The 23,246-nt window shown below is 40.5% G+C and overlaps 4 protein-coding genes and 1 pseudogene across 7 annotated transcripts in view; 3 read left to right on the top strand and 2 right to left on the bottom strand.

Annotated features, from left to right (window-relative positions):
• The first annotated feature begins 4,343 nt into the window (after positions 1 to 4,343).
• Crim (QVR superfamily protein crim) lies at positions 4,344 to 6,071 on the top strand. Its single transcript, XM_076789578.1, has 3 exons — positions 4,344 to 4,537; positions 4,623 to 4,757; positions 4,822 to 6,071. Exons 1-3 carry the CDS (start codon positions 4,486 to 4,488, stop codon positions 5,100 to 5,102), a joined length of 468 nt encoding a protein of 155 aa, XP_076645693.1. The 5' UTR covers positions 4,344 to 4,485; the 3' UTR covers positions 5,103 to 6,071.
• Positions 6,072 to 6,139: 68 nt separating this feature from the next.
• LOC143355080 (protein lethal(2)essential for life pseudogene) lies at positions 6,140 to 7,284 on the bottom strand (annotated as a pseudogene).
• A 599-nt stretch (positions 7,285 to 7,883) lies between these two features.
• On the top strand, positions 7,884 to 9,347 carry LOC143355082 (protein lethal(2)essential for life). The gene has a single exon (XM_076789576.1). It carries the CDS (start codon positions 8,014 to 8,016, stop codon positions 8,599 to 8,601), a length of 588 nt encoding a protein of 195 aa, XP_076645691.1. The 5' UTR covers positions 7,884 to 8,013; the 3' UTR covers positions 8,602 to 9,347.
• A 1,227-nt stretch (positions 9,348 to 10,574) lies between these two features.
• Positions 10,575 to 11,456, top strand: LOC143355081 (protein lethal(2)essential for life). Its single transcript, XM_076789575.1, has one exon. The coding sequence runs from the start codon at positions 10,697 to 10,699 to the stop codon at positions 11,306 to 11,308; it is 612 nt and encodes a 203-aa protein (XP_076645690.1). The 5' UTR covers positions 10,575 to 10,696; the 3' UTR covers positions 11,309 to 11,456.
• The window catches only part of LOC143355077 (uncharacterized), a 35,697-nt gene continuing 23,755 nt past the window's right edge, over positions 11,305 to 23,246 (bottom strand). For all 4 annotated transcript variants that reach the window (XM_076789567.1, XM_076789568.1, XM_076789571.1 and 1 more), the window contains 11 exons: positions 20,898 to 21,065; positions 19,789 to 19,896; positions 19,253 to 19,697; positions 18,935 to 19,167; positions 16,264 to 18,895; positions 16,079 to 16,182; positions 15,893 to 15,992; positions 13,178 to 13,259; positions 12,909 to 13,098; positions 12,726 to 12,821; positions 11,305 to 12,640 (listed from right to left, as the gene is read on the bottom strand). In XM_076789567.1, the coding sequence (XP_076645682.1) occupies positions 12,488 to 12,640; positions 12,726 to 12,821; positions 12,909 to 13,098; positions 13,178 to 13,259; positions 15,893 to 15,992; positions 16,079 to 16,182; positions 16,264 to 18,895; positions 18,935 to 19,167; positions 19,253 to 19,697; positions 19,789 to 19,896; positions 20,898 to 21,065 (4,311 nt within the window). In that variant the 3' untranslated portion in view covers positions 11,305 to 12,487. The remainder of the gene's footprint in view (positions 12,641 to 12,725; positions 12,822 to 12,908; positions 13,099 to 13,177; positions 13,260 to 15,892; positions 15,993 to 16,078; positions 16,183 to 16,263; positions 18,896 to 18,934; positions 19,168 to 19,252; positions 19,698 to 19,788; positions 19,897 to 20,897; positions 21,066 to 23,246) is intronic.

Here is a 23,246-nt window from a genome sequence, read left to right as displayed (position 1 = left end):
GTCTAATCGGAGCACGCCGAAACTCTACATTCTACATTCCCGGCGCAACTCGCGCAACGATGCACTTTCCGTTGTTATCTTTGCGATATATGTATATTTTATATTATGTTGTATCCGATTTTTCGTTTAGTCTTCGGTTTGTTTCTACGGTGTAACGCGATACTTGTTTAAACTGCGTTTGCATATCACTGCATCGAAATACGCACTTTCTATTGCTCCAGAACTTGTACAGTACTCGCGTGCGGTCCCTCCAATACGATTACAAAGATTCAAATTCCACGCGGTTCTGGAGATCTTCTATTTTCGTTTCCCCTTGAACTCTATCAGCGCTAGACAGTTTTTACGTAACGACCGAACCGGACCGGACCCACCGAATTATCCGGCAAATTATGTGGTTTGATCGTGTGTACGCGCTAGATTATCTTCCGAAAGTCGTAAATACCTCGCCGACTTGCCGACTTGCCGACGTGCCAGGGCCTGGCGATTACAAAGTGCCAGGTGATGGCTAGGCATACGACTGCTTCGGATACACTGCACGAGTTTTGGGGACAACAACGAGATAGCTGGAACTCTACGGAGGAGGGAAAAGAAAGGATGGGGGAGGGGAGAAAAGCGACCCGTATACGCAATGAGTTGTCGTTGTCGCGGGTCACGTACCGACTGCCACTGGGAAATCATACTTTACTCCGCAATGCATCTCTCCATCTCCGGTCGTTAAGTCATCCTCGAGCCGCTGCTCGCTCGTCTTCCAGAGATATTCTCCGTGCCATGAATCACGAGGCAGGAGGGCCGAGTTCACGAGCCACGAGCCACGGACCAGACGCACGTTTGTCCTAGACCCGGTTAAACGCTCGTTCTCCTTTCTCATTCCTTCAGTACTAGAACCACCATATGAATCAGAACTTTTATTCTACAATCACTGAAATTCTATAGATATTTGCGGAAACTTATTACATTCGCCAGAACTACTTCTTTACGGATCATCATTTCTTCTATTTCAATTAGCGAAATCGCAAAGCTGTCTGTCTGCGTGTAAAAAGAATAAAACGTGTTCTGATCACTCAAACAAAAAATCAACTTCGTTGCGTTCTCGCAGTGATCACACATGTTTCTAATTCTAAGATCTCTTTACACGGTTAAAAGATATGGTCCACTTATTCATCTACGCAAACAACAACGCTTTCACTCGATACTTAACGTACGCAAGGTATTTGTAAACTTATCGTGCACGTATATGTAATTGCGATCAGCGATTCGAAGATTTCGAGATCGATAAGAAGCAGAAACGATTTATCGGACCAACGTTTACTATACGGATCGAATACGTGGAATACGCGTCTCGATTGTTTCAAATTAATCTACGAATGCATCCGCATACAGATTCATTTCGTAATTTTGTACTTTATTAAATGCTGCCTGTATTTCAATTTTGAACTTTTCTGTAACTGAAACCCGTATCGCTCGCGCACGGACAACACGGGCGAATATTGCTGGTATCTATAAATTGTAAATTAAACCGTGATTTCTACGACTGTGTATACGTCAAATGTATCTAGCTTGTGCTAAGGGTATAAGTCGAAGAATATCTTTAGGCTTCTGTATCTTTCCTTTCAACTTTCATCTAAATGTCTTTACGAGAACTGAGAACACTTGCGCATTATTCGTTCGCACATTCCGCCTGTCTGCCCACGCTCGCACTGCTTCGGTGATTAGTGCTTCGATCAACCGTCGTCTGTGAGTAGAGAGCGCTATAATCAGTCTTCGATTTCTACGTCGCACAGTGCGGACAAAAGGCCTGTTTTCGGCACTTCTCGTAGTTTGGTTATTAATGTATATATAGAGGAAATTTTTTACAGTGTTACGTCCCAGGTGGGACGGATTATGATTTTTAGGGGATAGGATGCAGTTTCGAACCTACCTGCATTCACCGGCTACGGTTCGGGAAATTGAGGATTGTTTAAATAGCTTATATTCTTATTTTCAAAAAAACAACAAAATAATTGATTTATTCAATACTAAGTGCTGAATCAGATATTTTAAATATGATTGTACAAATAGAGATTTTATATAGCTAGCGCATAAACTAGATAGCTTACAAATATTTCGCTTAATAACAATAATATTATTTTTACCGATTTGCTGGGTATAGGGATCGCTTCGCAATTTGTAGACGCCGCAAGTCCGCAATTCCCGCTAGTCGCAATTGCCGCAGGTCGCAGATGTCGCAAGTCGTGATTATTTGTTAAATTGATGGTTCGCAGGTCATTTACAACACTTTATAGGACTTACAAACTAAAACTTCACTGAAACTTTACTGAATTTTACTGAAACTTTACTGAACGCACTAACGACGTGGCGAATCTAACTGACAATGAGTGAAACTCTATAACGGACTGATCAATCGTTGAGGGGGGTGGTTCCCTTTTATAAGATGGACAGTTCATTGTTTCACTAGGATGCTGACTCAGGAGTCTCCACTTTGCATTATTTAATCTTCTAATCTTCTTGATATTTTCTAGCTAATGTGTCGTCACTCTTACCATGAAGTCAACATCCCTTCTTGTAATTTAGTATAATTAAGACACGCTTTTTGTTTATTCGCAGGGTGATCTTCACTGCGTGTCTTGCAGGAAGATAAATTGAAATCGATTTGCGCGCTATCTTAATTCTATTTGTTTATTCTCCTCGCGTGACATCATTGGGTTTAAACAATAGTTCATAATATATCTTTATCTGAAGTTTTATTTGTCTTATTCATTAGTGGTCAAACCACCGGACGCGACAACAGACAATTATATTTACCAATATAGTTACTAATTTTAACAAAAAAAAAATTTATTATTAAAAATTACCAAATTTATTTTTAAAATCTAACAAGTTTAGAACAAAATTAATAATAAATGAACCATATGTAAAATTAACAATAATAAACTTAAACAAATTATAATAATAGTGAATAAAATGAATAAACTTAACAAAACGCTATTCGCTATCCGAGTCATTCTCAGTACTTTGATTGCGACCCAAAATCATTGACTCTCGTGATCTTGCACATCTCGATCTATCCTTACATTCTTATTACTTTTTCAATAGTTATAAAACATATATTAAAAACAAATTAAAAATACATGAAAATGATTGATATGTAATTATTGAAAAATTGTATTATGCATAAAAATGATTATTATATGATTATTATTAACAATTTCCATCCTAATACGTATGTTTTGCAAAAGAAATGTATTTCAATCGTGATATACACGAATATTGAACTTTTCCAGTAAATTCCCCACTGTAACTGTGACGAACAAATGGCAAAATTTTTTACAACCAAATTTGTTTACAAATGTATACTTATTCTTAATTATTCACAGAAAATGAAATTTAACAATATAACTAATACATTTAAAAAAAAAATAAATTTTCCACAATAGATCCTAAAGGAAAGGTATGGGCACTTCTTAAAAAGTTTATAAAATTGAGAGTCGCAAAAAGTAGCTGACAAAACTATGAAATTCTTAAACTATAATAAAAGTAATGTATCCGAATATGCATGAATCTCAGGATATATTTTGCCATTTTTGTTTTATGTTAATTTGAAATTTTATATGCAATTAACAAATAAAACCACCGTTGAAAATTTGTACAAAAAATAAATCTACTTATTAAATGTATAAAGAATGCATATATCCTTGGTAAGCACTTTCCATTACACAGAATTATTATTGCACACTCATTTACAGTTAATATAATATTTTTCGATTTTTGGCACTTTAGAGAGTGCCTCCATGGCCAAATTTTTCTAAAAAAATCTAAATTTGGTTAGTAATGCATATGTAATGATAATTAGTCACAAAAAATTAAATGTAACAATAAAATTAATAAGTTGAAAAAAAATTATTTTTATGCATAAAAAAAATTGTTAAATGATTTTTAAATGAATAATAATATGAATTTCCTGCTAATATGCAGTTCTGCCAAAGGAAATTTTCGTGCATCGTCAAATAAAAATGTAGTGAGATGTGCCGACTTGTCCGCACTGTGCGTCGGTAAGGCAGTCGACTAATTGTCCGATCCTCTCGTATCCTCTCTAGTATGTACAAGGGTATATAGTATACATTGTGGTATATACGAATATTACAATATATCGAAATGCTGTAACAGTGGGAAATATTAATTAAAATATGCCCATAGGATAACTACGTCTATATAGGAGTGAATTTCCTCTCTCCTCGAAATGTAATTGCTCGACTCGCAATTTGTCCAGAGTAGAGCGAATCAGAATCGTGACAATAAGGTGACATCGATACTAGCGTTCACCTCGCATCATCCCGTTATTTATGTGATTCATGTGGCATGGGGCACGGCATGTGGAAGCATTTGTAATTGTTTTGTTGCATTTTCAAATTGCTGTCACGGTACTGCATTTATCGATTTAATCTCTATTAAAAACATCTTTAAAGTTACCGTTACTTTTAAGGAAAAATGTACAAAACAATTTGTGTTATCGTCTTCTTAAGTGTACTTATTAACGAAGGTATAACAACGAATTAAATGTCCGTTGTCTGCAGGGTGTGGTTAATTCCCTGCAGCTTTCGTTACAATTTAAATAATACTTACAGGGGACAGTTTATACTGCTACAGATGCAATAGTAATCATCCTGGGTGTGGCACACCTTTCAATTGGTGGTGGTATTGGGGTGAAACTTGTCCAGAGTATGATGACAAATGTGTAAAGATAATCGAAAAAAAAGGAGGTATGTAATTTCGCTCATATTTGTATATATACATATATATTCCGCATTATTGCATACATTTCAGCTGAGACAATTATAACAAGGGAATGTTTGAGCTCCGTACGTAGCTTCAGAAAAGATATACCAGCCGATCGCTACGAAGGTTGTCGACCTGCTGCTAAAGATGTTCATTTGGGACATTACGTAAACAATTCCATTCATCAATTGGACATTCATAGAGACTATTACGACCAAGTAACATGGTGTTTCTGTTACTTCGATCACCGATGCAACAACGCCACTACCATTGCTTTACCAACATTTTTACTGCTATTACTTATCGCCATGCAACAGTTTGCCACATAAAATGGTTACGTGTCGCGCGATGCCTAAGATAATCTTATAAGTTTGTGCAGATTTAGCTTTTACAATCTTAATTGTGAATAATCAAATTTGATTATTTGTATATAGTGTAAATAAGCACCGAACGTAACACAATTTTACTGCACAAAACCAGAAGCTAATCAACGATATTACTGCGCGTAAAAACCATTTTATTTTTTACTCAATAGTCTGACATTCGTATAGTACATGTTGGTTGCCAGCAGAATAAGAATAAGCTGATATTTGTAGTTTGAATTTAGCGGTAATTCCGTCCAAAAATATCTGTTGTAACAACATTACAAAAAATAATACTATTTTTATATGAATACTTTTAGTCTCTAAATGTAAATAAGTATAACTAGGATGGCTCTTATTTACTCTCGAAGAAAAGTTTCTTGCGGCAACCCCTAGGATACACTTCACTTTTTAAATTTCAGAAAGAATTTTTTGTTTTTATTCTGATGTTTATCTCCATTTCTTTCGAAAACCGATTGTTTTACGAGAAAAAGTAACAGGACATAAAAAACGCAGCCTGTCCAGATCTTCAGGTTTTGTCTAACCAATTTTTCGATACAGTCAATAATTTAGAAGATATTTGAGAATAACGATTTTATTGTACAGATCTTTTTTTGATTAATTGGAACAATCCTAGGGGGTGCCGCAAAAGAAATTCAAATGTCGAAAATAAGAGTCACCCTAGTATATACGATAGGTTGTTCTTTAAGAAAGTGAACAAAAAAATGTTGTCGCGCAACGTCACGACGACTCTCTACTATTTTATTGTACAACTTATCCACTTATTGTTAAATGACTTTACATATCGAACTGCCGTCCATTGTTGAACAAATAAAATCACTTTCAATGTATGTTGAATACTATACATTGGTTTTTATATCTTTTATTATGTATTTGTAGTTACGAATAATCATAATAAACTTTTAATAAATAACAGTGTCTTATTATTTACTCGAGGCAATTATATGTATATTTGAAAGGAAGTAATAAGGAATAATTACACGTTATTATACAAACACCACCTTTTATTACAAAACGCTGAACGACAAATTAATACTGAGTAATGAAAGTTTAAAAGAAGTCTTTTACAGTTCTGATGATTTTTTAAAGCATCGAACACATGAGACAGACTTAAATTATACTTTTGATGAAAAACAAATATTTGCCGACAATTGCGAAAGATGAAATGTCAATACTGTAAAGATAGTAAGATGCTTATGTTGATATACATATGTATTTACATATAATAAGATTGAAATAAAGTCGTTTTTAAGCTGCCTTTACAGTCTGCTCTTGACTCCTCTGTTGAACCGAGTTCTTTTGCGTCGTAGCTTCTTTTTGCTTTTCTTTTTCTACGGGCTTGGTTTCTTCCCTTAACGCAGGCTTTCCCGTATTTTCGATCCGAATAACTCTTCCCTCTTTCGATTTCGTATCCTGCTCCTTCCTTGGCGCCGTGATGGTCAGTACTCCATCGGACGAGAGGGTAGATTTGAGGACGTCGATATCGCACTGTTCGGGCACCAAGTATTTTCGTACAAATTGTCTCGAGATCCAGCCGTGTTCGTCTTGCTTTTCTTCGTGTTTACCTTTGACGATCACGTTCTTTCCAGAGACTGTGACGGTAACTTCTTCTGGCGCAAACTGATGGACATCCAAGGTTACTTGGAATTTGCTCTTGTCAGCTTCTATCGTAGATACCCCGCTAGACTTTCGGTCAACGCTTCTTTCGTAGGGTTGATATCTGTGATAACCACGACGACGAGGCCTCAGAACCAAAATTTCACTATCCATCGGCACCAACGGTCTGGAAGTTGGCAAATCCTCGGTGCTCATTGTCAGAGGCAATCCAAAATGTTGATCGAAGATACGATGGGGCCTTTCCAGATCCTCCCACCAGCTGGAGAACAACATTGGTAGCAGAGACATTCTACCTCCTTGTCGATGATACGATAATAGAAAGTACCGGTTGAAATCGGTTAACAATCGGTCACTCTATACGCTCACTCTTTTTTCGAAATATTCCGGTCAACACAGTGATAGAAATGTACTTTTATGTTTTCGATTCAACGCTTTCAAACGCGAGACACGAGACACGACGACACGGTGAGCAACGGTGATGCGATACGACTGGACGCGACTTCTCTCTATATTGCGCTATATGTAGTTTCTTTCGAATCGATTCGCAATGTAATGCCGGTATCTTGTGTACAATGTACTGGCGCACGCGCACATATCGAGTACGTAACGAGGGCGCTAGCGTTCCAGTAACGTGTAGAATTTTCTCGAAGTCGTATCTTCTAGCAGCTTCTAGAAATGAAATAAAAATGATTTAGCCGAATAAGATAATGATTCAAACTGTACGTATTTAGCTGAAAGAGAAATGTCACAACACTATACCGTAGAAAAGGTTTTCAAATATAGAAGTTTAGATGCTTAAGAAGGTATACGACGCGAACAGAGAACCGTGTCGTTTCAAATTTTCCCACACTTTGCAAGCTACGCGCAAAAACTGATAAAAATGAATTGATTCAAATTCTGATCTGTATAGAAATATGAAAATTGTTTACTAATATCGTATCTACATATATTTGGTGCAAACATATGTATTTATGTATACGTTACACATATATGTACATAAATACATGCGCACACAGGAATATATATATATATAATCGAGTATTCTCGAATCATCAAGAAACGACGACGCCGCTTGTGCGAGCGGCAAGCGGTATATAAATACGGGCGTGGCGGTAGCATCGTCAGTATTTGCGCAGCAACCGAGCGGTAGAAGTCGTAAATCCAAGCGAAACTTGAGCGCATTCTCGGAGTCTGAAGTAATATCGTGATATCTTGGTATTCTTGTCAAGACAACTGAAAAATGTCTCTGGTACCACTGTTGTTCTCCGAATGGTGGGAGGGTTTGGACCACCCGCATCGTCTGCTGGATCAAAACTTCGGTTTGGGCCTCCATCCCGATCAACTGATGACGCCGAGCCGGCTGGAACTGTACCTGCAACCACCAAGAAAACATGGCTATATCAGGCCATGGCACGACCTGCTTCGTTCCAACGAGGCTGGTTCCTCGACTGTTCAGGCGGACAAGGACAAGTTCCAGGTCGTTCTCGATGTTCAGCAATTCGAGCCGGACGATATCGATGTTAAAGTTGTCGACAAGTTTGTGATCGTTACGGCGAAACACGAAGAGAAGAGGGACGAACATGGCTGGATTTCTCGTCAGTTCACCAGAAAATACATGATCCCTGAGCAGTGCGATCTCGACCAGGTCTCGTCGAAGCTGTCGTCGGACGGTGTACTTACCATCATCGCACCGAGGAAGGATCAGCCGAAGGTGGAGAACGAGAGGGTGATCAAGATCAAACACACCGGCAAGCCAGCAGTTCAAATGAAGTCGGCGAAACAGAAGCAGCAGTCGGAGGAGGAGGAGAAGAAGGAAGAAGAGAAGTGAACAGAGTTCCTGAAGTATCTACTATCAAACATATATCTGTATCTAATCGTTACCATTCCTATTCGCACCTGTCATTTACCGTTACCCCTAGAACTACAATTCTGTAAAACCCTTTCGCTACGGCAGACTTCGGTACGTACCGCGCGCACGTAGCACACGGTACGAGTTCGATCGCGACCTACACTGAAAATAACGAAATTTTTTGTCAGCATTTTTCGTGCATTTCTCAGAAAATATATATTGAAATATATAATTAAGGCACTGAATTGTACTACATTAAACCAAATGAGGTTTCCTGCAATTATTGTCAAAAGCATTTAGGCATTTAGGCTGTAAACTGTAGGTATGTAGACTGTAAACTGTAGACGCCTTTAGTTCGATTCAAGCAACGCGAAGTGAGCGCCTATAGGCGTCTCTCGTTTCAGCGAACCGGAATGTCAACAGTTAGCAAATATGTGTTGTGGTGCTGCGAGAGCAGAGCAAATTTTAAAGGCGCCGACAATAGCCGAAGAATTATTTTCGTTACGATAAAGTACATTAAATATACGTCGATGTTAGAGATACAGGTGTGATGTATTGCAAATTATATCGTTTCGTTTTCATTTCACCGTTTTCATTTTCATCGTTCCAATGAAATTAGCGACATACACACACATGCATATGTACACGTATATGTACTAGCTGCCAGAATAAAAAATTATACTTTTGCGTTTTACGTGAATAATAAAATTTGCGGATACTTGGAATTTCCTTGTGATTGTTTCACTTTCCATAAGTACTTCCTCATCCCGAACACTTCCTATCATCGATAGCAATAGACGCGTATTGTTAAGTATAGAATAAAACATAGTATTCAGAATTTTTATTTTCGTTATTCGTTGGACGTTCAATTCCGAACTTCAAAGGCGTTTCGTGTTTTGCGTACACGGATTTTCATCGTCAAGCGCGGTTTTATAATCGCCATCCTGGCGATTATATTATCGGGCGAATATTCTTCCCACATTATATCGGTGGTCAAGTATGTATGTATACATCGGAATACACGTGATGATGATTGCCTTATTATTTCATAGGTTAATTATTTTATTCGCAGAATTAAGAAATACCATCTATCACCATGTATCCTGGACGTCCTATATACCATGTATCATTTCCTGTGATTTCATAGAGGAATTATTGTTAGATACGACGTCTATTTACACTCCGCGATATATTATTATCTAGAACTAATACTCAAGAAGATAATACCAATCGATTAAATAAATACATTGGTAGGAATAGCCAAGGTCAGTAACGGATGAATGCGGCGAATGCGTGTAAACATAATATTGTATATATACCTACATTCGAAGAATTTAATTTAAAATTGTAGAAATTGCTTCAATTAAACCGGATGAATTAAACGCATTCTCGGAACGAAGACGTACATTTTTCACAGAGCGGATATGTACGTACTTAACCTGAACATATACTTGTATTACATACTTAAAGATTTCGCGAATATCTTTCACATATTTTGTTTAATATCGAAATCTAAAATAATCGAGTATTGCAAAATGTTCGAGAAAGTTCTCGAATGTTCGTAGAATGCAAAACATTTGAACGTTTGATAAATATGACAACGATTTCCAAATGAAAGATACACCACTATAAACAAGAGTAAATAGCAACCGTTCAGAAGTTATACGGTTGCTAGTTCTTGTTTATAGTGATGTATCTGTAGGCAAGGTCACGGTTTCGTAGCGAACCGACTTTAGTCAAATTCATCGTACCACGATTTATTTGGATTTGTTATATACATACATATAAAGATACTATTATTATTCACTCCGTTGCGTTGAAAGTATTTTGAGATGAGATTCGTAGCTAAATTTGTCTTTGGCGAGTAACGAAATAGAGAAGTTTCCTGAAAATCTGTGTGCGCCCAGAACGTTCTGGATCGGTCTCCGCGCAGGTATAAATACGCGCGCCGCCACGGACCGAAGTAATCGGTAGCGACAGTACGCAAAGTGCAGTAGAGAAGAAAACATTGAAGAGCGTCAAGCGAGCAATACGTAAATACATATAGCCAAGTGACAAAAGCGATCCAGTCAAAATGTCTTTAATTCCGTTGCTGTTCTCCGACTGGTGGGAAGATTTGGATCGTCCGCACAGGCTCCTCGATCAAAACTTCGGTCTGGGACTGCATCCCGAACAACTGCTGAACCCGAACATCCTCGATCAGTATGTTCTGCCTGCTCGGGAGCGACGAATTGGAGGAACGATGTCCAGGAACCCGCTGATTTACTACAGACCATGGGGTGAACTGATGCGAAAAGAAGGGGGAGGTACATCCACCGTCAAAGCGGACAAGGACAAGTTCCAAGTGGTCCTAGACGTGCAGCAATTCAAACCAGACGAAATCAGTGTGAAGGTCGTTGACAAGTTTGTTGTGGTCGAGGGTAAACACGAGGAGAAGCAGGACGAACACGGGTGGATCTCTCGTCAGTTTACCAGAAGATACCTAATACCCGAACAATGCAACATCGACGAGGTAACGTCGAGTCTATCCTCCGATGGCGTACTTAGCATCACCGCACCTAGGAAGGACAAACCGATCGATCGCCCCGAGAGAACAATCTCGATCGAGAAAACTGGAAAACCAGCGCTAAAGGAGACCCAGGAGAAGAAAGAAGAGAAGGCTGAAGAGAAGAAAGAGGAAAATTAATTATAATCGTTTATCAAATATGTCCGTTCTTCTCTATTCCAATTTGTATTCCTAAATTTTTATCGTTCAAAAGCTTCTGCCATGTAATATATTCTTTTGTTAGTTTTAGTCTTAAGAAATTTTCTAAATAAATCGTTTGAACAACAATGCTGGGTTTTTTATTTTCGTTTCTAATTCAACGGTAAAGTTTTTGTTCCTTAACATTCGAAATCCATGGTAAAGACCTTTGAAAACATACAAGGTCTATACTGAAACTACATATATTGTAAACAGATTTTTCTAGCAAATCTTAAGCATAGCTGAATCAATTTAATAAAAAAAAATAATGATAGCCAAATATTATAGCCAATCTATGAGGCACGTTGAAACATTTCACATTAATTTATTATGTATGTACTTATTGTTATTTCGCAACATCGTGTTTACCATTAGTCTATTATTTTTGTACATTTGAAGGTAAACCAAAACTGGTACTTTCACATTACCGAGTATTATAATGTTTAAAGCTATAAGGATATATAAACACAATTTGCATTTAACGTACATAAATTGATTAATTGTTAAATTATACCGATCGAATTTATACATATAGGTTCAAGCTGAGGAGAATATAAGTACTCGTACTGTACATTCTACATATTATCTACTATTTCATTCGTTGTAAAGCATTCGATTGGATTGTTTATGTTACGCTTTGCGAGAAAACCGCGCTGTTGTACGCATTGTTTTCAAATTGACTAATCATTTTTTCTGTCGGGATTATTACGGATTGCTATATTACAGAATACATATAGTGTTCTTGTTAATTCAAGTTTATTTTTGTATTTACCCACGTGTATATGTATATCGATACCTATGTATGCTATACGTATACATATGTATGTATCGGTACTTATATTTTATTGTCGGCGAGAAAACTTGTGTTCCTGGATAGTTGTTACAAAGTTTTGTTAAATGCATCGTAAAGTATTAAAACGGGATATTCGTTCGTTAAGGTTCAGGCAATCGTTCGGGCCTTATCACCTTGTAAAAAGTTCTTTGTAAAGCTACATGCTAAATCTGATCTCTTTTGTATCATTACCGAATGTAATTCGGGGTAAATAAATGTATTTTTTCAATATTGCTTTCAATTAAGGTTTAACAATTTACAAAGCATAGAATGCGTCGGAAAGTTTAATATCAGCTGTCCTTCAGTACTTCCTTTAAGATAGAACCTGTGTTTCTGGCTGGAACGAAGTCCGGGAATGTTGGAAGATTTACGTTGGACAGCAACAACGTGGATTGCGTCGAGGATGTAGAATGCTGTCTGCTATGGCCAGGTTTTTGTAAAGACTGTAAAAAGAAACGCGTATATTATAGCGTAGGTAATTTCACGTTGCACGAAATGTCTGAAATCTATCCGATCGCACGTTCATACCGATGTCTGTATAGGTAGTGCCGGTAACTGTGGTTTAGGTATCGATTCGCTTTCTAAAAATCTCACGAACGCTGCCGTCAAGGAGGCTTCTTGATCCTAAAAAGTATAAAACGCATACCGTGTTTCACATTCGTGCCGAATACGAGTAACATACGTATGTCTGTATCAAGAAACAGAATTTACCTTGTTTGAAATATGGGAGCCGCCACTCAAACGTGAAAACCAACCATTTTGGGCTGCCGCGTTATTCAAACCAGTTTTATCTCTCTCTACTTCATTGAAATCCAAAATCGTAGAAAATACTCTGAGTACGGAAGATTTGTCTACCGTCGACGCAGTTAGATAGCCCAACAGAAGATTTTTAATCAGGGTTCTGAACAAAAATATTTATCATATTAGCAATGTTGTTTGAACAAGAAGCATCGAAGCAAATTGAAAATGAATTTACTAACTTGTCAACTTTTCCCTCTCCGCTTTGTCGTGCTTCCTCTATCCTTTGGTCAGCGGTCATTACAAGATTGGTCAATCGGTCCACTACAAATATACGATAACGAACATGAGAAAAACAATGGTAGAACTAGTAGTAGTAATAGTAATAGTAGTAGTAGTAGTAATAGTAGTAATAGTAGTAGTAGTAGTAGTAGTAGTAGTAGTAGTAGTAGTAGTAATAGTAGTAGTAGTAGTAGTAGTTGTAGTAGTAGTAGTAGTAGTAGTAGTAGTACTAGTAGTTGTACTAGTAGTAATAGTAGTAGTAGAAGTAGTAGTAGTAGTAATGATAATAGTAGTAGTAGTAGCAGTAGTAGTACTAAATAGAATGTAACAGTACGATTCTTCGATCAAGTAAAATAGTTCTCTGTTCAAGGAATATTTTAGTATCTTGTATATTTGATGTTTTATACATATGCATTCCAGCGTTGTAAGGTTGGCAGATTCGAAGGTTGAAAAGACATGAGCGTAAGTATAACACAAGTACTGGTTCTTCGAATATCACACCAGTACCTGATGTAATACTCACACCCGTGTCTTAATTGCTCATGCTGCATTCTTCATTCATCATGCCGTACTAGCAAACTAACTTTCACGCATGCCACTAGAAGTAAGAAAGCTATATTAATGTAGTAATAAGTACTTTAGTATGTTACAATATATTATAATAATATAATTAGTGTGTTACAATAATATTACAAAAACTGTTGCATTAGAGTTCGAGAGCTGTTCGATTATGGTTTCCTTATTTAATTTTCTTTCTTTTTTTCTGTAACTTGCAGACAGAAACAAAATTCAAACGTTTCCGATGCAAGAGAAAATACACGAGTTATAAAAGTAAGGTTGCTTTCAAGTCCGACGATAGGTGAAATGTTACAAAAATGAAATAAATCAAGAATCGGTTATTGCATTGCGAGGACAAGTATAAACGAAAAAAATATTGATTATTAATTCGAAAATGAAAATTTATAATTACATGCTTTCATCTTTGTAGGATCATGGTAACGGGTGGGAAACCCCACGAGGTAATATGAGCTGTTACAATTTACACGCTCACAGTTACCGCATGAGATTACCCACTCCAACGCTACCAAATTATACGTGTGATTTTCTATATCTTTTTCTTAAACGCGTGTATCAGGAGTACACTGTACAGTATATTGTATATATGTATACAAATACAATATATCCGTAGTTGAAAATTCCGAGGAAATGCGGTTTACTTCTGACCGATATGCACACTTGAAAATAGTACAATTGCAAATATAATCGACGCGATTATACAATTTAGCGCGATAGGTGATGCGATAGGTAAGGTACATATGTATAAATTCACAACTTAAGCGTATGATTTAGTATTATTGCAGGCTCATGGTAACTAGCATTTTTTTTCTCAAGGACCAACGTGTAAGTGCCTAAGGTCACGATATTACCTAAGCATCGGTTTGACATTGTATCGTGTGTGCAACGATTATTTGATCGTATATAGTCATATAATTATACAATTATATATGACTATATAGTATACAATAGACTATATTGTATACAAGTATACAATGCGGATGCAAAGAGAAAACGCGTGGAATTCGGAGAGTTGAAAAGGAGAAAAAGATGTAGTTTGAAATTTTACATACATACAAAGTAATGTACAATTGACTGGTTCGCTCGTGTTCCATTTCTGGATGCGACGGATCGAGAATTTCTATTTGGAAACGTGGGAGAAGATAGTACCAGCACCAGTGGCAATGCATGAGCCAACGAAGATGTGATTTAGTGTGCTAAGGCGACGATCCAGTTCGTAGCCGGATACCAGCAAGAATCCTGGGCTGTTCTCAAAATCCCAGAATTACCAGCTGATATTTGACTACGTCACCGGCGTTTCTATGTGTTTGCGTTTGCAGATTAGTCACAGATCACACTCGAACCAATAATTATGTATAGAGTGGGATTTAAACCGTGTCACCAGTGCATAAACTAGAATGACAGTGTACGATGTTTTGCAAGTTGATTAATAGCAAGCTGTGGTAATACCAGGTCCGTTTGCACAATTTTATTACAATAGATATATAATGCGCTCGTGGGAAATATTGATACGAACGTATGTTAGATATGTCTAGTTTTTTTCATATTGTTATCCGTGCGATTATACATATTGATTGGCGTATCAGCGAATAGTCGCGCGAGATGTCTCGTCGTCTCGAATTTAAGCCATTCGTAAATTCATCGAAGAAAACTATATTCCACGATTACAGCCAAGTCCAACGATTAAGCGAGAATTAATTAAGCGTCGCTCGACCTACAATGTTAAGCCTCGATAATATTTTAGTTACATCGTAATTTTAAATTTGATTTTACTCGCAAATCCAATAATATACTATGTACATATACAGTATGTATATGTATATAGATATATAACCACACCAAATAAGCACACAAACGTATTATTTAATTACACTTAGCAACGGTTCGCGTTTTCCAGTTTCGACGAAGGATCAATCAGCTTGTGCGCATTGAAATACCATGACACGGTGTTCGTCGATCGAGAAGTTTTTTACGCGTGGTATATTTTAATTGCGAAATTATGCTAACCATGCGAGATGTAAAAGGGACAAGATGCAGGCAGAAAAAGAAATGTGATATACATATGTAATAATAGCAGTAATGATAAAGTCGAGTAATACCTTCTTCGTTCAGTTGTTCGATACGTTCTGTTTTCTTGTCGAGCTGCTCGCTCAATCTGGACGCTGCTTGCAAGCCTTCTTTAGCTTCGGTTAATTGCTCCTGTTAACAGGTATTAAAAATGACATTGAACCACCTATTCGAATACGCGAATACGCGATCAGGCCGAACGGATAGATGATACGCACCTTTAGATTAACAATGTCGTTGGCTAATTCCTCTTGCCTCTTGTACGATTCGTTCAGTTTCGCTCGGAGCCTGCCCGTTGCCGCCCCGACGTCTTTCTCTTTATCTGAAATATCGACGAAATGTCGCTGTAAATGTAATTGTCGTTCGTATTCGTTCCCGGATCTAGAAGGGTTCAGAAATATACCTCGTTGGAACTGCTCCAAGACGATTTGCAAGTTGGTCAGGGACGCGGACTGCGATAAAATTTTGTTTTCCGCGCTGGACAATTTGTTTTGAATATCGTCCCTTTGCTGAACGATCAGCGCCATTTGCTGCTGCAACGTTTCCACTTGTTGATTCGCCCTGATACTAGCGGACGTGTACGCGGTCGAACTGTGTTTCATTTTCTCTTCGGCTTGTAGCAACTTTGCTTCCAATTCCTGTCTCGCTTCCTCGATGATCAAAGCCTCTTTCGTGTAAGTGGACTCGATCTCCACCAAATGCGTTCGCAGCCTCTCCAATTCTTTCTCCGCGTTTGCTTCTTTGTTCTGGCTTTCGACCAGCTGATGCTGCATTATCCTGTAATTGGATTGTTCCTGAATCAAGGCCGCTTCCAACGCGTTGCACTTTTCGTTGAGAATCGCGGTCTCTGCCAGAAGCCTCGAGTGCTCGCTGATTTCACAGATTTCGCCCATTTCGCCGGTGCTCGTCGCCTCGAGGTTCATCGGACGACGCTGTTGGACCGCTTGCAGTTCGTTCTTCGTCCGTAACAGTTCCGCGTCCTTCTCGGACAATTTCGACGAATTTTCGTCTCTCTCCGCGATCAACCTCTGAATTTGCGCTACTTGCTCGTTCAATAGACGCGTCAACCGCTGAATTTCTTCGTGATACTGTAAGCTTTCGTTGTGCTTCGCGGTAACGAGCCTCACCAGCTCATCTCTCTCGTTCTTCACGACCGCAAAGTTCTCCGAGATTTCCGTCGTGTCTTTCGCAAGATCCATCGTAGCCTTCAGCCTATTCACCTCCTCGTCTTTCTCTCTGACCAAATGGGACAAGTTTTCGATCGTTTGCCTGGCCATGTCGGCCGACTCTGCGTTACCCTCGACGCTGGCTTGCAACTTGCTCCGCGTTTCGGCGATTTCGTCGATGAACTTTTCGTTGTTGCGCCTCAGAGTGTCGTTTTCGCGTGTTTTCTCCTCGAGAAGCGCCGCCAACCGTTCCCCCTCGTCATCGCCGGTGACCCCATCCCTTTCGTTCTCACGATTCGACGGTTCGTTGTTCCGCGCCTGCAAATCCGCTATCTCTTGCTCCAGCTGAACGCATCTGCTCCGAACGATTTCATTCAGGGCCCTTAAATTCTCGTTGTCTTCCGTCAGTCTCGAGAACTCTTCCGTCTTCGATTCTTCCCGTCTCTCCGTTTCGTTCCGAAGCTGTTCGTTTCTCGATTCGAGTTCTTCGATTTTCGTACCGTACGAAGAAAGCTCGTTCCGCGATATCTCGTACTTTTCCTGGGTCTCCCGCAACCGTTCGACGATCTCGCTCAACTCTTTCTCCTTGTTTGCCACTCGTTCCTTGAGTTCCTGCTGTTCTTGCTCGAGCAACGACTTCTCCGTGTTCACCAAGTCTATCTTGTCGTTGGATTCGTCCTGCACGGCGAGTATCTGCTCCAAAAGCGAATGTCTCTCCTTCGCCAAGGTTTCGCAGTCCTGACTCAGCTTCGCGATCTGACCGTCTTTCATGTTTATCCGGTCGAACGCTTCGTCTAATTCCTTTCTCATATTCAGGATATCGTACTCCAAATCGTCTCTCTCGCAGGTAACTTTGGCGAGTTGTTCTTCGAGATTGCTCAAGACGTGGTCGTCCTCCTTCTCCAAGGCCATTTCCCGCCACTTGGAGATTTCTGTTTCCAACTGATCGTTCTTGCGCGACAGCTGTTCGTTTTCCTTCTCCATCTCGCGTTTCGCTTCCCGGAGAACCGCCAAACTGTCCTCGAGCTGTTTTCCGTTCGAAGTAGACGCGGTCAGCTCGCGTTTCGCGTTGTCCAGGTCGAGCTTGAGCCCCTCGACGAGCTCTACGTTCTCCTCGAAGTCTTTGCATCTCTCCAACGATGCTTTTAGCCGTTCCCGCGTTTCCTCGTTCGAGCACTCCAGATCATCGATCTTCCGGCGCAGTTCATCGTTCTCGTCTAAAGTGACGTGTAGCTTGCGATTCAGATGCTCGAGCGGGCTGTCGGTCTCTTCGATGCACTCCGGGATGTCTTCGAGTCTCGTTGGTTTCTTGGTTCTGGGCGGCGTTGGTCCCAAGACGTGCCCATGCCCGTGCTGTCCATGCCCGTGCCCGTGCCCGTGCCCGTGCCCGTGCCCGTGCCCGTGTCCATGTCCGTGTCCGTGTCCGTGCCCGCGACTCTCGAATCGTGCTTCGTTGAAACCAACTCCCCGCAATCTCGCATTCTCCTTTCGCAGCGTTTCTGTCTCAGTCCGAATTTGCTCGAGTTGCTCGTGCAGCGATTCGGTTTCGGATTCCAGCGAGGCGACGCGTTCCTCGCTGGCCTCCGGTATGGACGGCAGGTTCAACTTTAGGTCCTGGATCTCCAACATCAGCGTATCTATGTGCGTCTGCATGTCTTCGCACTCGATCCGCAAGCTTTCTTTCATCTCCGTGGAGCTCTTCAGCTCCCGGTTCAATTCTGTCACCTTCTTCTCCAACACGTCCTTCTTCCATTTCGCGTCGACGTATCGTTGCGCTACAGTTTCGAAGATCGACTCGTCCGGCTCCGACTCCACCGGCGCGTTCTTCAAGATGTCTTTCACTTTGGCGATCAGCTCGTCGATCGTCGACTCGTCCCTTCGAGAGGCGTCCTTCCGAACGGCTCCGTCTTCGTTGCTAGTGCCGTTTTCCGAAGGGACAGTTTGGCAGGAACGCGATACCGTCTCGATTTCGATTTGGATTCCGACCCCGACTCGTTTCGTCGCTTCGTTGTTCGTCAGCGTGCCCTCCAGCTGGACAACCTTCTCCTGGGCCTGGTTGTAGTCCACGTATAGCTGCTCGTAAGCGTTCTGAAGGCACTGGTGCTTCTTCTCGATTTCTTCCTTGAGGGACAACAGCTTCTCTAGAAAACGCGTAAAGGTTACAATCCCGATGACGCAGACGCGACCGATCGAATTTGCTGCACGTAGCTAACAATAAATACTCACGAATCGATTCCTCGTGCTGTTGGTCCAGCTCCTCGACGCTCGAGAACAGTCTCTTGTTTTCCTCCTGGAGTTCCTCGATCTTCTTGTACAATTCCATCTCCCTGTTGTTCGACGGTTCGACGAATCCATCGTGTCGTTTCCGATGGTCCGAGTGGCTTTCGTCGAAGACGGATTTTACCGCGACGACGGACTCGTTATTGCTGTTGTTGTTGCGGCCGAAGCCGTCGGGTTTCTGAAATTTTTCGTCAAAGTCCGATTTTTCGGACTTTTCCTGGCCGTCGGTCGGGTCGCGCTTCTCGTTCTCGGTCTCCAACGCTTTCAAAGCAGAGCGCACGAGATCCTGCTTCTCGAGGGAGTTCAATTTCGATAGTACCGTACGAAAATCGTTGATCAACGCTGTTTCGTCCGGTTGCGCGCGCTTCGTGTTCCTTTCCGCTTCCCGGTTCTGATCGAGCACGAAGGAAAGAAGAAAAAAATGTAACTCCTCGAAATTAAACCGTTCGATTAAAAATCATTGTTCTTTTTTCACGTTCTACCTTTTCCTCCATTTGTATGATACGATTCACCATGTCCTGCTTGGCTCGCAGGAATTCCCCAGTCTGATGCCCATCGGGGAGATCATCTTTCAGAGAGGAATTGTTCACCTGCGTAAAACGAGAGTTTCATCAAAGATTTTCTTTCGCGCAACTTGGGCACAAGCATTTGTCGTGCGTACAATCGGATCTCAACGATACAATGTGTATGTAGAATATAGAATAATACACGGTATACGATATACAATATACGATATACAACGCACAACATACAATATCGATTTCGATTGGAGATAACGCGTAACGACATGTGTCGTCACGTGCATGTATGCACACGTGAAACGGTCGGTGGTGCGCGCGGTTAAAATTAAACGCAATTATCTCGGAACAATTACAACCGTAATCGTGTCTTTTATGCTTAGTAGGACAGAGGAGACGGACAACGCGATTATTATACGCACGGTGCAAAACAAAAAGGAGAAGAAGATTGCGTAAAGCGAACGAACGAATCTCGAAACAAATGTTACCAAATGTTGCAAACAACTACATACAGTGAGGAGCAAAACTGAGTCCACACTATTTGAAGCAACATAACTTTTTTAAAATTAGATCAAATCACTTGAATGTTATTTTCGAATGTTATGCTCGAATAAATTATATCGATGCTGAAAATTTCACCGATATCGGTTAATTCGTTTACGAGTTATAAACGCTTAAAAGTGGGAAAATTGCCATTTTTCACGATTTTCGACTGAAAATCGCACTTTTAATCCTTTTAAAAACCAACTTTTACTATTTCTTTTGCGATTCCGACCAATTCAAATTTTTTACACCTCGTCTAATAAACTAATCCTTCTAACTCCTCAATAACATTCAAGTCATTGATCTAATTTCAAAAAAGTTATGTTGCTTCGAATAGTGTGGACTCAGTTTTGCTCCTTACTGTATGTACCATATTTAGTAAGCGGTAATCCGAGAAACGGACCTGGTATGTATGCGCGGTAAAACAAGAAAAAGGCGTAGCAACCGATTCAGAATTGTGTGAATCGGCAGTCGGAATCGGCGTGTTCGTTAAAACCAACGAAAGGCGGGAACACGATGCGATATCTTACCATTTGAACGCGTTTCAATTCGGTCTCCAAATCGCGTATCTTCATGGTGGCTTGCGCCAGTTGTTCCTGCAGCTGCCGCGCTTGAATTTGATTTTTCGAATTGCGGTTCTTGGTGGACACCGGATCCCAGAAAAATACTTCGCTGTCGTCATCCTGGTGGCCGGCGTTCTGCAACGATGAAAACAATAGCAACGTCAAGAATTGTCTCAAGGAGCTTTCGGCTCGATTCGACCAGATTCGATTCGATCCGGATGGCGGTTCGTCTTCGAAATCAGGCGAACCGTGGCAACGATGGTGGTGACGTTCCTTCGAGACCTCGGTAACGCAGGATGCGACCACCGAGGCAACCGTATCATTAGTAACTTGGTATTGTTATGCACGTTTACATAAGAGGCTGGTAGTGTGAGCGATGTATGTACCTAGTATGGCGCTGTTCGACCGCACGTTCGTTCGGCAAAAAAGTAATATATAAAAGAAGAAAAAAAAGGACGACCGACGGGAGAAGGAGGTAGAGTAGGTGAACGACGAGGTAGGTGGGGGAGAGCGCACTTATGCAATCCAAATTACGAGCGATCGCAAAGTCTTCGGAGGAAGAGAAAGAAAACGTGTTGGAGGTTTCGAGCTGCGTATCGGGTTTTTTTTCAATTTCTCCGTGCCCTTTTCATCGTGGAAACGATGTCAAGATTTTACACTGAATTTACAGTGAATCGAGACTTTACAAAAGCCTTGTCATTTCATAGGAATTGCCTGGTTCTGGATTATGTAATCTTCGCGGGCACTCTCTCACGTGTTCCATGCGTACTCGCCGCTCGTTTTTATTCGTCCAGAGGCCGTACTCGAATTGCAACGGAACGAACACAATGAAATTCTTCCTGCCGATGGCGTCGATATCGAAGGCTGAAATCGATTCGCGCGGAAACGCTCGATTTTCATTCGATTAAGCGATAGAAGAGAGAGAGAGAGAGAGAGAAAGATGTCGTAGCGATCGTGGACCATCCGTCGCGATCAGAAAATTTATTCCATCCAATAGAATCTTTCCTATACCGAAATATCGTAAACGATTTCAAACGATTTTGCCAGTTTCGAGAACGAAAGAAACGTTTCCAATTGTATCCGGATCGCTGAAAGAACAGCTCGGTGTCTTCCTCGATCGATCCTAAAATCGTTCTTGTCGTGTCTATTACCATAATTCTATAGAAATTATTCAATGAGTCGTTGTCGCGGTTACGCATTGTCCCGACAATGAACTACAAAACGGTTTTTAATCTGACAAAAGTTTCCCCCAACATTCATCTTTTGACCGGCCTTTACGTTGTCCAAAGTTCGATCATCTAAAAGTCAATTCACGATATCCATATTTTCCATTTCGACCCGCATAATGGGAACGTTACCGCTGCTGCGACGCGACTCGACAAAGATGCATCGTTTAAGCGGCCGATCGAGAGCCAAGCCCGGATCGTTTCTTCTCTATCGTGATCGTGTCATTGATCTCGCGCAACGAATGCTCCCCGAATTACATATTTACGAAATTCGTTCGACGTTCCAAATAGGTAGGACGACACCGTGCTATACGGGACCTTCCAATGAATAAAAAACGAACGAAGAATTTCTCTCGAATAATTCATTCGCGGTATCGTTCGCGTCCGTCGGATTACATTATATATTCAACGACATTACGCGAACATGCAGAAATCTAGTTCGCGTCAAAATATTTTATTCCAGTGAAATTTACTTTTTAATGCTCGATTTATTCTCGATCGAAGGTCGATTTCTAAAGGACTTCGTCGTCTCGGCGATATCCGTTACGAGGAGAACAAATATTTTACGCTTTAACGTCAGATCCATCGATCCCTAAAACCAGCCACCGACCGACATTTCGATCGCGATACGTTCTACCAAGGATTTGGAAGACGGGTAAAGATTTAAAGGACGGAGAACGGATTATGAAATGACTACAAAAGCCTGAAACACGAAACCGTAATCGAAACCGAAACACGAGATCGAATTCCCAATGACCCCATGATACTTCAGCGGGACAGCTTGAAAAAGACAAATGAGCGTAAAGTCAATCCGTTGATGGATGCGCCAAGGCTAAACGATTCGGTGTCGCGACCATACCAATTCCAATACCGACATCGAAACGGAAACCGGAAACCTAAAACGAAAATTAAAACGAAATCGAAAAAGCTTTCGAGTTGATCTTGCGAACGCCGTATCGCCGAAATGCTAAGCGATGCACGCGCTTTACACATTTACCTTGTTCGATTTAGGCCATGATAAGAAGAAGCCCCTCCGATCCTTTTGACTTCGAAGAAGACCCCCTTACGTTCGACTCGATTTTTCTAGCAT

The sequence above is a fragment of the Halictus rubicundus genome, chromosome 6 (assembly GCF_050948215.1).
Source record: "Halictus rubicundus isolate RS-2024b chromosome 6, iyHalRubi1_principal, whole genome shotgun sequence".
Lineage (NCBI taxonomy): Eukaryota > Metazoa > Arthropoda > Insecta > Hymenoptera > Halictidae > Halictus > Halictus rubicundus.
The sequence above is the reverse complement of the archived record's forward strand: the minus strand, read 5'-3'. Positions and strand labels throughout refer to the sequence as shown.